General features: G+C 40.0%; 1 protein-coding gene across 4 annotated transcripts in view; it reads left to right on the top strand.

Annotated features, from left to right (window-relative positions):
• Nucleotides 1–15,425, top strand: part of AKAP6 (A-kinase anchoring protein 6) — a 598,070-nt gene that overhangs the window by 446,799 nt on the left and 135,846 nt on the right. For all 4 annotated transcript variants that reach the window (XM_029238347.1, XM_029238344.1, XM_029238345.1 and 1 more), the window contains one exon: nt 9,012–9,160. In XM_029238347.1, coding sequence (XP_029094180.1) covers nt 9,012–9,160 — 149 coding nt within the window. The remainder of the gene's footprint in view (nt 1–9,011; nt 9,161–15,425) is intronic.

Raw genomic sequence — 15,425 nt, forward strand, 5'->3', positions numbered from 1 at the left:
GTTCCCTAAGGACAGGCACCATGTCTGACCCAGATTTGTATCTTGTACAATGTCTTACATATAAGAGACTCCCAAAATATGTTTGTCAAATGAAGAAATGAAGACGTTTAATCAGCTTTACTCCAAAGAGACACATTGCTCCTTAGTCCTATGACTCCCTGCTCCAACTCTGTAGGAGAAGGAGGCTTTGTTACTCCATTCAGTTGTGCACACAGGGCTGAAGAGAGACTCTCATCCTTTATAATGCCAAATATTCTTTGTACTTAGTTAGAATGTAGCTAATCATGGATGTGTGATAAATGTCTTCAGAGAGTTCATTTCTAGACAAAAGAAATGCACTTTGAATTCAATTCCAAAGATGAGTTATTTCAGGAAACCATGAACCTCCAACAGTGATGGCAAAAGCAACAACGCACAAAATAACTGGGATCTTGGGCGAAGGAAATACTGTAGAGGTGACAACGCTAAATCCTGGAGTGAGTATGAGGAATTCTGCCAAACAAAAGCATGGAGATTTCCAAGTGTAGATTCTAATCAACCCTAAAAGTCCTTGTCAGAACCTGTGGGGGTCTAGAGACTGAAGGTGTTTCCAGAAGAATGAAGCAAGTTGGGCTAGTTGCGTGAGAAGGATACTATGGGGAGGCGAGAGGGGAGGCATAGTAAATATTTGTCTAAGGAATAAGAGAAAAAGGCATGTGATTAGAGACAGTGCATCAAAGGGTAAAAACAACAACAACAACAACAAAAACTAGTAAAAGTAGGAAGATATTCCCAAATGACAAAATTATTGTCGGAAAAAGTACAGTTCCCCTCCGTTGTATTGATGTATCCCCATGGTCTTCCTGAATTGGTGTGGATTCTTCCAAAGTGTGACATTGCTAATGTTTCTTCCAAAAGCTCAAATGACTCTTTTTTAATGGGCAATCAGATTTTATTAAGCTAAAACAAGTTCTTACCCAGAAGACTTAAAACTTCATTTTGAAATGGATTGCAGCTTACTGCATGATGACAATAGCTGAAATTTTCATTCTATAAGTGTGAGACCGTCATGGTTAGTTTCTAATATAATACGTGAAGTATAGGATCACTCTATTAGCTGAATAAAATATTACCAAATGACTCGAAATAAAGAAGCTTTTCTTCTTCCTTTTTTTCCTAGATAAAAGTAAACAAGTTGTATATTACAATAATTTTCTGTCAAAGAAAAGAATAGTCTCCTTTCTAAGAGAAAATGAAGCCAACTATTTTAAAAATCAAGCTGAGGCTACAGCCTTCAAACTATCTGTTTTATTTCTTTGTAGACTTTAAACCATTTTAGATTTTCAAACTCAGTAAGTCTATTCAGCTAATTTGTATAGAGCGCCTATCACATACTGTGTGCTGTGCTGGGTGCTGGAGATGCAGCAATGAATACATAGATAAAAGTCCCTGTCCTCACGTGGCTTTCAGTCCACTGGGGGAAGATGGACAATACACAATAAGTTACATATTTTAGCTACACATGGTGAATATGTATAAAGGATGATAAGGATTGCTGGGGGTGGGGGTCGGTTGAAGTATTAAGTAGAAGATCAAATAAGACCTGAATAAGAAGATGACATTTTCAGACAAGACCTGAGGGAGGTTAGGGACCAAGCTAGCTTGCAAACAAGACCAAATGCCCCTAGAGCATGCCCACAAGCCATGCTGGAGCATGTCCGGATAGGTTGAAGACTGAGGACTCAACTGGGGAATTTGGACAACAGCCTAGTTGGAGTGTATTCAAGAGAAAATAGGAGAGGGATTGGACATAGTGAGTATAGATAATACATGTAAAAGTGACTTTGCTGTAATGGAGAACAGAGAAATGGGGCTTTAGCCAGAGGATAGATTGGTATCAACTGATGTCTAGAGATTATTTTTCCTTTTTTCTTTTTTTTAACATGGGAGAAACAGCATCTGGGGGTGGGGTGGTAATGTGCTAATGAGAATAATTATAGTAGAGAGGAAAAACTTGATGAAGGGGAGAAGGGTGGTTTGCTGCTGGGGTGATAATCTTTGTGTAGATAAGAGGGGGTCTAGTGCCTAAGTAGAGGGGATTGGTCTTGGATAGAAATACGGACTGTTTCCACAGAAAAAGGAGAGAAAGCAGAGGATGTGGACCCAGATGCAAGTGGGTGGGTAGATGTGGTGGGAAGCTATGAAGTACAGTATGAATTAGCAGGCAGACCTACAATGGCATGAGTTAAGAAAGAGTAAAATTAATTATTTAACATTCTCAGGATACTTAACCCAACAAAGGATGCTGTGATGTGCAGTGATAATGAAATAATTGATATTTCTTAACTAAATCAGTGCTTTTTAGGGCAAGGATAAGGCATATGTCTATATGTGATTATAAAAGTATGTGTTTAATCCTTAAAGACTGTTAGAATAACTGAAACTTACCTCCCCACCACCAAATTTTTCATGGGCTAACTATTTTGTCATTAGACGCAATATCAGAGGAAGGTAGATGGTTGAGTAATTATTCAGGCCCTGGAGAAGATCGTTGAATTTGGATCACCACATAGCAAGCCAAATTTAAATAAAATATTTTAGAACACTGTCTTGTGTTCTGATTATATTATTAATTTGTAGTCTAAATTTGAAGGAGTATCTGTAGTGATTTAAGCTATAGGTGCATACAAAATAAAAGGGGAAAACATACTAGCAATGATAAGCGGCAAAGCAATTGTATTAAACCTCAGAAGAGAAAGCAGTGTTTCTAACTTTATTATGTGTATTAGTCTGCTAGGGTGGCAATAACAAACTACCACAGACTAGGTGGCTTAAACAACAGATTTATTTATTTATTTCTTACAGTTCTGGAGGCTGGAAGTCCCAGATCAACATGTTGGGAGGTTTGGCAGGTTGGATTTCTGGTGAGGCCTCTCTCCTCGCTTGTAAATGACTGGCTACCTTCTCATTGTGTCCTCACATGGGCTTTTCTCTGTGGGAGCGCTCTGCATCTTCTTATAAGGACACCAGTCCTGTTGGATTAGGGCCACACCCTTGTGATCTATTTAACCTTAATTACCTCTTTAAAGACCCTGTCTCCAAATACAGTCACATTGGGGTTTAAGGCTTCAACATACAAATTGAAAAGTTACGACATTATGTGTCCTGAGTCTATAACATTATGTTAAACGTTTACTAGAGAGATATGAGTTAGTAGAATCTCTTAGGCATTCCCCCTGTTTGGGATGCTGGGCTTCTGGCCTCTTGGAAGCTGTTGATTCCCTTCTCAATGCAATGTTCTCAAAGTACACCAGGAGGTAGGAACTTTATGAGCATATTTGGACTCATCCATCAGACACCTATGTTCCCATGACAGAAAAAGGGAGATGGAGGAAGATAATGCCATCACAGAAACAATGTCATCTTTTGTTGGCAGGTCATTGGATAGGGTTCCGATTCCCTAACCTGACATCCTCCATAGCCTATCCCCTTCTACTTTAGCCTCTTCATCCAAATGCCTCCCAAACTCCAGCCACCATTCTCTGAACATGCCACATCCTTTCATAACTCTGGGCCTCTGAGCAAAATGAGGTACTCTGCCTATAAAGATATTCATCTGCTTCTTTACCTGACAAAGTCATAGCCATGCTCCCAGATCTGGCTCAAATGCCACCTCTGTCAAGCCTTTACTGCCTACTCCTCACCTTCAGGCAATTAGTTCTTTTATTTCCCATCTTCCCCCACAATCATTTCACTTGGCACACTTGTAGGTATCTGTTGGCATGGCTCTTTCCTCCACTACACTGCAGTCCCTTGAGAAAAGGGGCTATGTTTTGTTCTTCTTTGTACCCACAGTCCCTGCTACAGTTCCTGACACATGATAAAGGCTCAGTGAATATATGAGTAATACATTATTTACTGAGCCCCTATCATGTTCCAGATACTGCCAAGGTGCTGGGAATACAAAATGGCTGAGGAGACAGACAGACAGTGTCCCTGTATGGAGCTTAGAGTCTGGAGACAGAGACAGAAAAAGTGTAAGCCAGCAAATGTAAGAATTTTTTTTTTTTTTTTTTGCGGTATGTGGGCCTCTCACTGTTGTGGCCTCTCCCGTAGCGGAGCACAGGCTCCGGACGCGCAGGCTCCGCAGCCATGGCTCACGGGCCCAGCCACTCCGCGGCATGTGGGATCTTCCCGGACCGGGGCACGAACCCGTGTCCCCTGCATCGGCAGGCGGACTCTCAACCACTGCACCACTAGGGAAGCCCCAAATGTAAGAATTTTAAGTTGTGATATGTGCTCTGAAGGAAATTAACACTTCTGAAATGGAGAAAGATAGAGTGGATCTACTTTTGATAGGGTGGTCAGGGAAGGCCTCTCTGAGAAGTAACATGTCAGCTGAGAGCTAAAGGATGAGAAGATGTTACCAAGAGAATGTTCCAGAGAAAGGGAACAGTATATGCAGAGGTCCTGAGACAGGAAAGAGCTGTTTAAAGAACTGGGAGAAGGCAAGCATGACGGTGCATCGTGATGAAGAGGGAGACAAGTAGGAAATGAGGTCTGAGACAGGCAGGAACCAAATCTAATGAGCCGTGGAAGAAGTTTGTGTTTTAGATCTGAATGCAGTATGAAACCAACTCAGTTTTATAGAGACCACTCTGGTCCTGTAAGGGAAAAGATTAGAGGGGCAGGAATGGGTGAGGGGAGATACATATTAGAAGATAATTGCTGTACTACAGGGGAGAGATGATGAAGGCTTGGACCAGTCTGGCAGCAATGCAGACTGTGAAGACAGACTGGAGAGACATTTTGAAAGAGGAATCAACAGAATTTAGGGAGTAACTGGCTGTGGAAAATGAAGAAGAGGAGTCATGGAAGACTCTCAAGTTTCTGACCTAAGCAACAGATGGTGCCATTGATTTAACGGGAAAGTCCTAAGAACAAAGTTTCGGGGCACACGATAAGGATGAGAATGGAGAGTGTTTTAAACAGTGATGCCTAAAGTAAATTCAGTTAGCAATGTCAGGTGATTGATTGGGTAGGTAGTTATGGCACTCAGAGGAGAGAATAGGAGGCCATTACTACATAGATGGCATTGAAAGCCATGGAAGAGAGTATAAATAAAGAAAAGAGATCCAGAATTAAGCCCTGAAATACCAACAACCAGTGATCCCAGAGGTGATTCAAAAAGATCAATGAACTATCTATAAAATAGATTTGGGGATGGTGGAGAAAGAGGGAGGGAGAGTGTTTGAGAATCCATCGCATTAGGTCAGCTAAGGTGTAATGCAGGCCTAGATTAGAATAGGTGAGAAACTGATTCTTTTTCTCTTCTCATCATACACCATCTCCCATGGCAGTCGCATTTCCTTTCCTAATGTCAACCATTGCCTCTGGGTTTATATTTCAGTCTTAATATTTCCACTTGCTTGCTGAACATCTCATTTGGGGAATCACACTAGTACCTCAAACCAAAAGACTCAATTCCAGCTCATTTGTTCCATTCACCTGTACTGCTGTTTTTATATTCCTACTCCCATTGACGGCACCTACCAGGAAGTGAGAGGTGGATCTGTCACTGAGTCTGTTCCCTCTTGTTCCTTTTTATTTTCCTTAATAGGTTGCTAAATCCCATTGATTACAATCAATCCCATTGATTGATTAGTAGGATCAGTAATATTATTTAATGTCTTAGTTTCCATTTGTAAAATGTAGTCACTTTTAAAAGTATTCACAATTGTAGTAGATGCTAAGAAATGAAATTCTTTTAATCAAAGATTCAGTGTTACTATTTTTTTAAGAACTATAGTTTCTTCAAATCTTTTTCTTAAAAATTTACCTTTGGGGCTTCCCTGGTGGCGCAGTGGTTGAGAGTCCGCCTGCCGATGCAGGGGACACGGGTTCGTGGCCCGGTCTGGGAAGATCCCACATGCCGTGGAGCAGCTGGGCCTGTGAGCCATGGCCGCTGAGCCTGTGCGTCTGGAGCCTGTGCTCCGCAACGGGAGAGGCCATAACAGCGAGATGCCCACGTACCGCAAAAAAAAAAAAAAAAAAAAAAATTTACCTTTGGACTAAGATACAGTATGAGAAAAAGTTAAGACAGTTTGCAGAGAGATTTAGACTGGCAAAGTCATTCAACCTTAGCAGAAGAAGCAACTTTGGTTCTATTTTTATCATCACGTTTAGGAATGAATCACTGAAAGCAGAGATAGAAATAGAGGTGGATAGAAAAGACCTGGGCCATCTAATTCATCTCCTTGTTAGCACAGGGAAGTTTCCTATGTCAAATGCCTTTGAGATATTGTGCAATAAAAGTCTTAGATTAACAACATTTCAATCACTTTTGTAAGGTGACTAATTATTTTTCAAGTTGCTCTCAGCAGCTTGCCTCTCTCTGAGCTCCTTTCCATGTATCCCTGTCATGAGAGGTGTTTCCCTCTGTGCACAGAAATGGCCTAGGATCTCAAAGGGATGAACTTCAATTATTCTTCTATAGTAGTGATGAGTCTATATTAAGTTGGCCTCCCTCTTAATGATGCTTTTTGTGACCAGTGACACACATTTGTGAAATCTTTACCCAGAACAAGCAGTGGTCTAATTTGCTACCTTAGGGTGGTTAAAAATTAATGGGAACCTGTAGGGATCAGACATGCCCCTTGGCAACTAATGGTGCAGATTCAATATTTTAATGGGGTTACCAATAGAATACTTTGTGTGGGATGTCCTCCTCAGTATCCCTATAGCATTAAGGAGGGGAGGGGTGGGGGGGTAGCATTTGGAAAGATTGTTTTTAAGTTCTTTTTTAAAATTATTATTACTGTTATTTTACTGAAGTAGAGTTGATTTACCATGTTGTGGCAATCTCTGCTGTACAGCAAAGTGACCCAGTTATGCACACACAGACATTCTTTTTTTATATTCTTTTCCATTATGGTTCAGGATATTGAATATAGTTCCCTGTGCTATATAGTAGGACCTTGTTGTTTATCCATTCTAAATGTAATAGTTTGCATCTACTAACCCCAAACTCCCAGTCCATCCCTCTCCCTCCCCCACCCCCCTTGGCAACCACAAGTCTCTTCTCTATGTCTATGAGTCTGTTTCCGTTTTGTAGATAGGTTCATTGTGCCATATTTTAGTGACGTCATATGGTATTTCTCTTTCTCTTTCTGACTTACTTCACTTAGTATGATAATCTCTAGTTGCATTAAATTCTTTGACTATTGTTCAGTATCTCTCAGTTATCTCATACTTAGTTACTTAAGAATATTGTATGCTCTTTTGAAAGATATATTCTGTTGTTTTTTTCTAATCATTGACTCCCTCTATTCAGCTTCATGTACCTCCCCCCAACTGTTAAAAAATATTCTTAGGTCTGTAGGTATCATTTCTCCAAATTCTATGATATCTGCAAAGCTCTGAGTTGGCACTTTTCTGTGTTGCCATTAATATACTCCATACCTTCTCTTTCACTATCTATTAATAAATATGCCAAACAACACTAAATCTAGTATTTCCTTTGTGCTTTTCCATCAGCCATACTCCTCTTCCCATACTGAATGTACTCCATGTAACATTATCCTTTGTTTATACTGTTTGACGTAATTCTTAATCCAGTTGAGTCTATTCTTATTCAAGCCAATTCGTTTGGGCAGGAAGAGTTTACATGAACCAATACGTAGATTGCAGTTCTTAATTGATTTCTGAAACTTCAGTTATATGAGTATAGTAATTTTAGCATTTTTAAAGTTCTTCCTCAGCATCTAGAACATTCATAAGTAGCTGCTTGTGGAAAGCAACAAAATGCGAACTCTAGAGCGGTTCGAGATCTTACATTTCGTAAGCTGCCCATTTCCTTTACAGAGTCCTGATTTGCCCTTTTAAGCAGCTGCTACTTTGCAACACTCTCTCTTTCTTTCCATGGTTGAGTCTGTAAAACCAGAGACCAGGCAAAAGGCCTTGGTTGGCACTGGATGCAAAGAGTAGGAGGTCATGTCTGACTTTGCTTTTCCTGCATGTTATAGAATTCTGGCAACCACCCAACAGCTGACCCAGACCTGTTTTTTTGTAGGAGAATATATAATTAAATTATAAAGAAGCAGAAGTGTTAAGGCTATTGAGAAATGTTGACGGGCGTGTTGGATTTAGTGAAGTGCGCCAAAAGAAAATAAGAGCTCCTTTGGTCCACAGTGCACATAACTCATCATTGCCCTTTCCCCTTCACCATAGGCAAGCATGCCACCGAGAAGACTTCATTCCCCGTCTCATCTGGTGTTCTAGGGAACTCTAAAGCCACAGGGATCACAACAGCTGCAATAAATAAAGCATCTATTCAATGCTATTCCATGCCAAATATTATTCAGCATTCTTTTGGCCTTGGTTTGATAGAAAACAGCATGGTGAACTTACTACCTCTCCCTGTACTACAGTGAGCCCCAAGTATCTATGAAAGATTTAACAATTCAAGCCTGCATGTAAGCAAAATCACTGTCCTCTCTATTTTAACATTATTAAGACAAAATCCAGAGAACCAAAAAAACAAAATGTAATACAGGAAGTCCATTGTCACTATTGGAAAGGTATTGAATTAATACTAGGCTTTTTTATTCTCCTCGGGGAAGATAATGAGAAGCATTCAGAGTATGTGTCCATGCAAATGTATGGGTCGGAGGGGGAATCTTTAAAAAAATAAATGTTACATATGTGGCAATACGAGGAAGAATATTATTAAGGAATTTCACAGAATTTTTATGTAAAGTCTCATCATACAGTATTATGATCTCAGGGATATTTTGTGATATTTACTGAGTCTTCTGAGAATTCATTTATTCAGGTCATATTTTAAGGAGGAACTTATAAGATTCAAATCTAAAATATAATTCTGTAATATGCCCAGCTGATCCCATTAAATCCAACCTGAAAAGGAGCAGTATAATGATGTGAACAATTCCCATTCTTTGAGTTGTTACCCCTCACCTGAAATGCATTCCTTCTGGATTAAAACAGCAATTCCTCTTTTTTTCTCTCTCCAGGCTGAGGTTCAGCTATGCTACCTGGAAGCACAAAGAGATGCTGTTGAGCAGATGTCCCTCAAGCTGTACAGCGAGCAGTATACCAGCAGCAGCAAGAGGAAAGAAGAGTTTGCTGATATGTCAAAAGTTCATTCAGTAGGAGGCAATGGGTAGGGAACTATTCTTTTTGTTGTTTTATTCTCACTAATCTCTACTTTTTCAATGATGTTCCACTGGTAGGTGTTAGGCAGGCATTTCGTCCCTAGATAACAAGAGAAGCGCGATAGACGAGGCATTTATGTTCTTTTCCATTCACTTCAGAATTGAAGACTGTGGATTTTATCAGTGTGTCATCTCACCCAGAACTTCCTAACTTTGTTATTATTGTTTTCAAAACAGCCTTGTGGTTTTATGAGTGTTTCTGTCACTACACTATACCTGTAACTCTTTTCAGTGTGTTTCCCCCTCTTTAAACTTCACCGTTTATTTTAAAGTCTATAGAAGCAACTTTTAAATACCAGAACCTCACTGTAAACTTGGTAGAACATAATTTTTATGAAAAATATAGATATTTAATAATTGTTTAGGGGTTATGAGCTAACCGGTTTGTCACATAAAGTCAACTGGAATAATGGACTAGTGCTTATTGTCTATGGTATGTGAAAAGACCCAGCAACTTCAGTGACCCACCAACAATTTCATTCAGCCTGAGACTGATGGACTAATGGCTGTCTTTATATTGTACTAACTACCCATGCTATTGAATAGTTAAGTCACGCATTCAAATATTCCCAAATTACTTTAAAGTTATGCGAACATTGTGTGTGTATATATAAATATGTATGTATATATAATACATGTATAGAATTTTTTAAAAACGTATATTTAAAAAAATTTTTTCTGGCTCCATTTGAATATTTAGTAGGTGATTATTAAAGAGTAAAAGAGTATAATGAAATTTAATTATTTCATAGTTTTAATGACTTGATAATAATTATACTCATAAAAATGGAAACAGTGACCTATTTCGCTCTTATACTTGAGCCAGACAACACGGCGGAGAAACTGTTCCCCCAAGTTCTATTAGATGTTAATAGCACAGTATAAATCTATGGGGTGTAACTCTAGCCAAAATATTCCTTGAAAAGGCAGGAGGAAAGAAGTAAGTGCTTGTGGTTCTGACGTGACTTAAAATCCAAATTCAAATTTGGGGGATAAATTAAGAACACAGGTTACAAATCCTGTCTTGTGATATAACCCAAGGTCTAAGAATGCAAGAAAAGAATCAGAGTCATAATTCTTTTTTAGGAAATGGGAAAGGACTTTTCAAATTTTGAAATTTACCTATCCATATAATTTGTTGCTCTATTAAGATATTTGTTATACATAGACATGTTATACATATATTTGATTCATCTTATACAATTCAGAAGACATTTATTCACAAGAGGACAAGCATAGCAGCAAATAAGAAAGAAAAGGTTAAATCTTGGAGCATGAACAATAAGCTGTTTTGAGGCCTTAACGTGCTTTAATTTTTCTAAATGCCTAAATAGTCTCTGGTGTACCCACAACCACAAACTTTAGGTCACATTTTCATGTTTTCTAAAAGTGCTGGGGGTTGAGCGGGCACCATGTGCTTCTGACCTTGGATTCCAAGGGCCCAACCTGAGTACTTACTCTGGGCTCCACAAATCATAAATCTGCCCTGGGAATTGCTTAGCTAACAGCAAGCATTGTTCTGTGAAGTGGGAGTACGTGAACTTGCCTGATATCCTTTGTTTATGCTCCTTAGGGTGCTGAGGGCTGTGCATTGTGCAGAAATTTAACAGTATGCTAAAGAAAAGGCAGCTATTCAATACTAAGGACAAAAAGCATATACTCCTTTCTATTTTCTGTTTACATACAGAAAACCATTGTTTGAGAAATGTATGTGGGTGAGGTTATCTGGGGTGTCCTGCCCCTAAGACTCTTTGCTCCCACAGTTGAATCCTTAATTCTGAAGCCTTAAGAACACAGCCTTGTAAAATTATCTGCTCCGATGATACATAAACTTCATTAACCGTTCATTTTGTTACATAGAATGAGCATTGTTTCCGATAAGCAATTGTGGGAATAGTGTGGGATTTCTAGGGTCTTCATTCCATATGCAGATAGATATCCAATCTACTAAAGAGAACATTAAGTTAGTGATACAATTTGTATATTTTCATTTCCTCCCCGTGCCTACATGTGTGCGAAGAAGAGTATGTAGTTGAAAAATGTATAAGATTACTCCAGGGAAGACTCAGCTGCTAGACTGAATGGAGATCTTAAATTTCTAAGAATTCTGCATAACCAAAGTATTGTTTAGAAATGAGTTTATAACCTTTCTGGCTTGACGAAAAGGTGTGCATCAAGGTGATTTAACACAGCTTATATACAACTGTGAAATGTGTGTTTAGCAGTCATGAATATGTGCAGTGGGAAGATTTCCCCAAAAGTATGTGAACATGTGTGAGCTGTAGTAACAGGGTGTGCCCCTCTGTGGGAGACTCTGGGCACTGGCTTCTGCATCACAAAGTGGGAAACCATGGCTTCCTGTAGGGACATACAATGCTTGAATCACTGGTGATTCTCAGTGGGAGCAGGTTGGTACTTTTGATTCCGGCTGATTTAAATGAAAGCTTATAGATTGTTTTGTGTCTTTCATCCAGTAAATATCCACTGAAGGCCTACTAAGTGCATGGCATGATGTTCTGAGCAGAGTTTGTCAAGAACACTTATAATTTGTGTACTTTGTAAAGTATAACCATCTCTTTTTGTAACGCCTCTTTCTATCAAGGAGTTATCTGATTTCATTTTTTAATGAATTTTAAAATCTTGTTTAATTCATTAAATCTACACTAAGTGTAGATTAAAAACCATGTCTTTTGTTCAGCTTATAAATGATAGAACTGAGAGGCAGAAAGGCAGGGTGACTGGCTTGTCCAGGACCTCAACTCAGAGTCCTGGGTCACGATACAGTGGACAACCCATAAAGTTACACTTTGCCCTCTCTCTGAGAATTTCATTCAGACCCTTGATAAACATTTTTCCCCCTAAAACACATGTTATGCATATTCCATACTGTATAAAATTTAAATTATGGTATCTTCCTACTATGGAAAAATGGAAGAGTCTTAAGGCAATTTCATTAAAGCCACAAGGAAGTTTGGGCAAAAACATTGCAAAGCAGGTGCTAAGTGAAAACAGAATTGACTTCATTCATTAATTTGATGAATATTATTAAATACCTCCTATATGAAGTGCAGAGATGAAATGGTCCCTGCCCTTGAGGGACTCACAGTTTGGTAGGAGGAGCCAGATCTGTAAACAACATGTAGTAAAGGATCACAAGTGCTGAGTTAGAAATCTGCTTGGAGTCAGGATCTTATGGAGTCAGGATCTTATGGAGTCAGGGCTTATGGAAGGCGAAGCTCAATGCTGACTGCAGTAGGGGGAGTTGGAGCAGGTCAGGAAAGACAGCAGAAAGAGAGGACTCTGGAGATGATTTTCAAAAGAATCCTAGGTCAGAGGAAGAGTTTTCCAATTTAATCTGAACAAACATTTATTGAGCACTTACAAAGACAGACCGTAGTCCCTACCTTCATGAAACAGTCTAGCAAGAGAGTGCAGCATTAAGCCAGTATTTGCCTGTGCAACGAGGAAGAAGGGGAAGCAGAGGGTGCCAGGGAAGCTCAGAGCGAACAGTGTAGACTCCATGAGGCAGGGTTGTGCCTGTCATGTTCACCACACTCAGCCCTGCACCCTGGAATGTGCTAGGTGCTCGGTGAATGCATTGATGCATAAATGAATAACTAAAACGGATCTGGGGGTCTGAGAGAGGGAGCAAAGGTCTGGAATCATTAGACTACCTGCTGTTCCATATGACTGGAGAGGAGGGTAGAAAGTTGGAGGGGGGTGGTGAAAAATAAGCCTTAGGAAGAAAGTGAAGCCCAGATCCTAAAGTTAATCACTGAGTTCATGGTTCTTAACCAGGATAGTGCATCAGGATTACCTATGCAGCTTTTAAGCCAAAAAATGCCTGCCCGTCTCACCTCCCTAAAAATTCTGACTCAGTAGACAGGAGTGGCCCAAGATGTATTTGATGCCCACTTCCAGTTGAGAACCATTGCTTTAGTGGTTTTCAAAGTCTGGACCAACAGCATCAGTGTCTCCTGGGAATTTGTTAGACATGCAAATTCTGGGTCCCACTCCACATGTACTAACTTGGAAAGTCTGGGGGCGGAGACCAGTAATGGAAAAAGTGGAGACAGGATTGGAGGCTAAAGCCAGAAAGAGTCAATAAACCTTGGCTGAGGGGAATGAGGGAGAAAAAGGAACCACTCTGGTGCTCCAGTTGCTGGCTCAAGGGGGAGAAGGAAACTAGGAGGATTTGGATTCAAATGATTTTCGTGTCATTCAACACTTAATAACTCTTGAGCAACTAGGAAGTGTAGACTCTACTAGGCACTGGGAATGTAGAGACAGTGGGACCCAAAGGGTGGCAGGAGCATGTCAGTCAGGAACGCCTGCTAGGAGAAGTGTCATGGAGGATGGCCCGGGTCAGAAGTGACAGCCAGAGTGTCTCCCACAAAGGAGACAGTGTGTACACACAGCTGGAACCAGCCAAGGATCCCAGCAAGACTAGACTGGCAATTTTCAAACAGTATTCTGTCAGCAGTCGGGAGAATACATTGCCATGGGCAATACTAGACAGCGATCGGTTAAGAGGCTATTCCAGTTATCCACGTGAGAAATAGTTAGAGCCTGAGCTAATAAGACAGCAGGAATGGAAACTGAAAGAAGGACGTTGAAGACAGGCCCTGGTCACTGAGGGGATGGGGGGCATTTAAGACAGCTCCTCCCCTGAAAGGGAGGAGCAGGGGGGCGGGGAGAAGCTGGGTGTTTGGGACATAGTTCTTTTTATGATCTGCGTAACATCTAAGTAGAAATGCCCAGGAAGCAGGTCTGGAGCTCAGGAGTGTCTTGGGCTCCTCAACCATCAACAAGGACAGTATGGTAACTATGAGGTGGCTAGGAGCTTACCTTGTGGTAGTCTATCTCATAAAATCTACCCCAGGTAGACATAACAGTATCTCTAAGAATGCTCGTTTTAAAAGGTATGGCTAATAGGAACGTTTTTCTTTCAGTTAGACTCTTTCAGGCTCTATTATAGAAGTCTTCTAAAATAAAAACTACACCATTGAAAATTCCATGTGATATCTTGATTAGCAGGAATTGAGGACTACAGCTGACTATTATTTTCTGTCTTAAAGCTGCAGGCAACATGTCCTGATCCTAGATATTAGAATGCATTAGGTCTGCTCTGATTGCTTCCAAATGCACAATAACATTTATTTTTAGGGACGGTCATACATCCACTCTAGTCTAATTTCTTAAAGGAGGAGAGAGAGCATACATGATTAAAAATTAAAGATTGGGATTCAAGTTGGCACTCTGCTACTTTTTAGCTGTGTGACCTTGATTGAGACACTTAACCTCCTCAGTATGCAATATCTCAGTCTGTAAAATAGTAATATTTTATTATTCCTATTATTATTTTATTATTCCTATTATTAAGTAGACTGATTATTATCCCAGTCTACTTCCCATGCTTTTTGCAGCATAGAACTACAATAATCAATAAGAAAATGTCTAAAATACCTGGAATGTAATAGATATGTGAAAAACTAGTTAATGAAATATGCATCAGAGCAACTACTATGTTGCAAGGAGTTGTATGAGGTGCTAGGAATGGAAAAAATACATATGACTTGATCTCTACTGTCTAGTGAGGGAGAAAGACAGAGACACTCAGATACAACCTTATGAAATGATGGTCAGAATTCCAGATAGATGGTATTATGGGGATACTTAGGAGGCTTGCCTAATCCAGCCTGGCTAGAAGGGGTCAGGGAGGTTTATGGGAGGAGGGAACATCTGAGCTGTCTTAAAAGATGCATAGATACTAGCCATTAGGAAAAGGTCAGGTAGAATGAGGGTGAGGATTTCAGGTGTGTATGTAGGGGTGTGTGTGTGTGTGTGTGTGTGCGCGTGTGTGAGCGTGCACGCACGCACGTATTAAGGGTTACCATAAATAATAATTTGAAGCAGAAGGGCATGGAGATATTTCCTGACTCTGCTTCCTGGGATCAGGAGGGAATCCCAAGGGAGCTCTTGGAGACTTCTGTTCTTGTGGTAAAGTTCTAGAAGATACCTCAGTCTCAGTCATATGCCAGGCTTCCTCTGGTTGTAGGGGAATTTGGGCAGTGTCTACAGATGGATATGTAGTTAAGGTTTATGCTCTGTGTGTAAGAATACAGGAGTATTCACCCTGTAAGGTTTTAGTGTAAATTTTACTTCCAAATACAAACAGTATATATAGGTTATTTCCAAGCACAATAGGCTGAA

This window comes from Monodon monoceros, unplaced genomic scaffold (genome assembly GCF_005190385.1).
Source record: "Monodon monoceros isolate NGI ecotype Baffin Bay Population unplaced genomic scaffold, NGI_Narwhal_1 Super_Scaffold_21, whole genome shotgun sequence".
NCBI lineage: Eukaryota > Metazoa > Chordata > Mammalia > Artiodactyla > Monodontidae > Monodon > Monodon monoceros.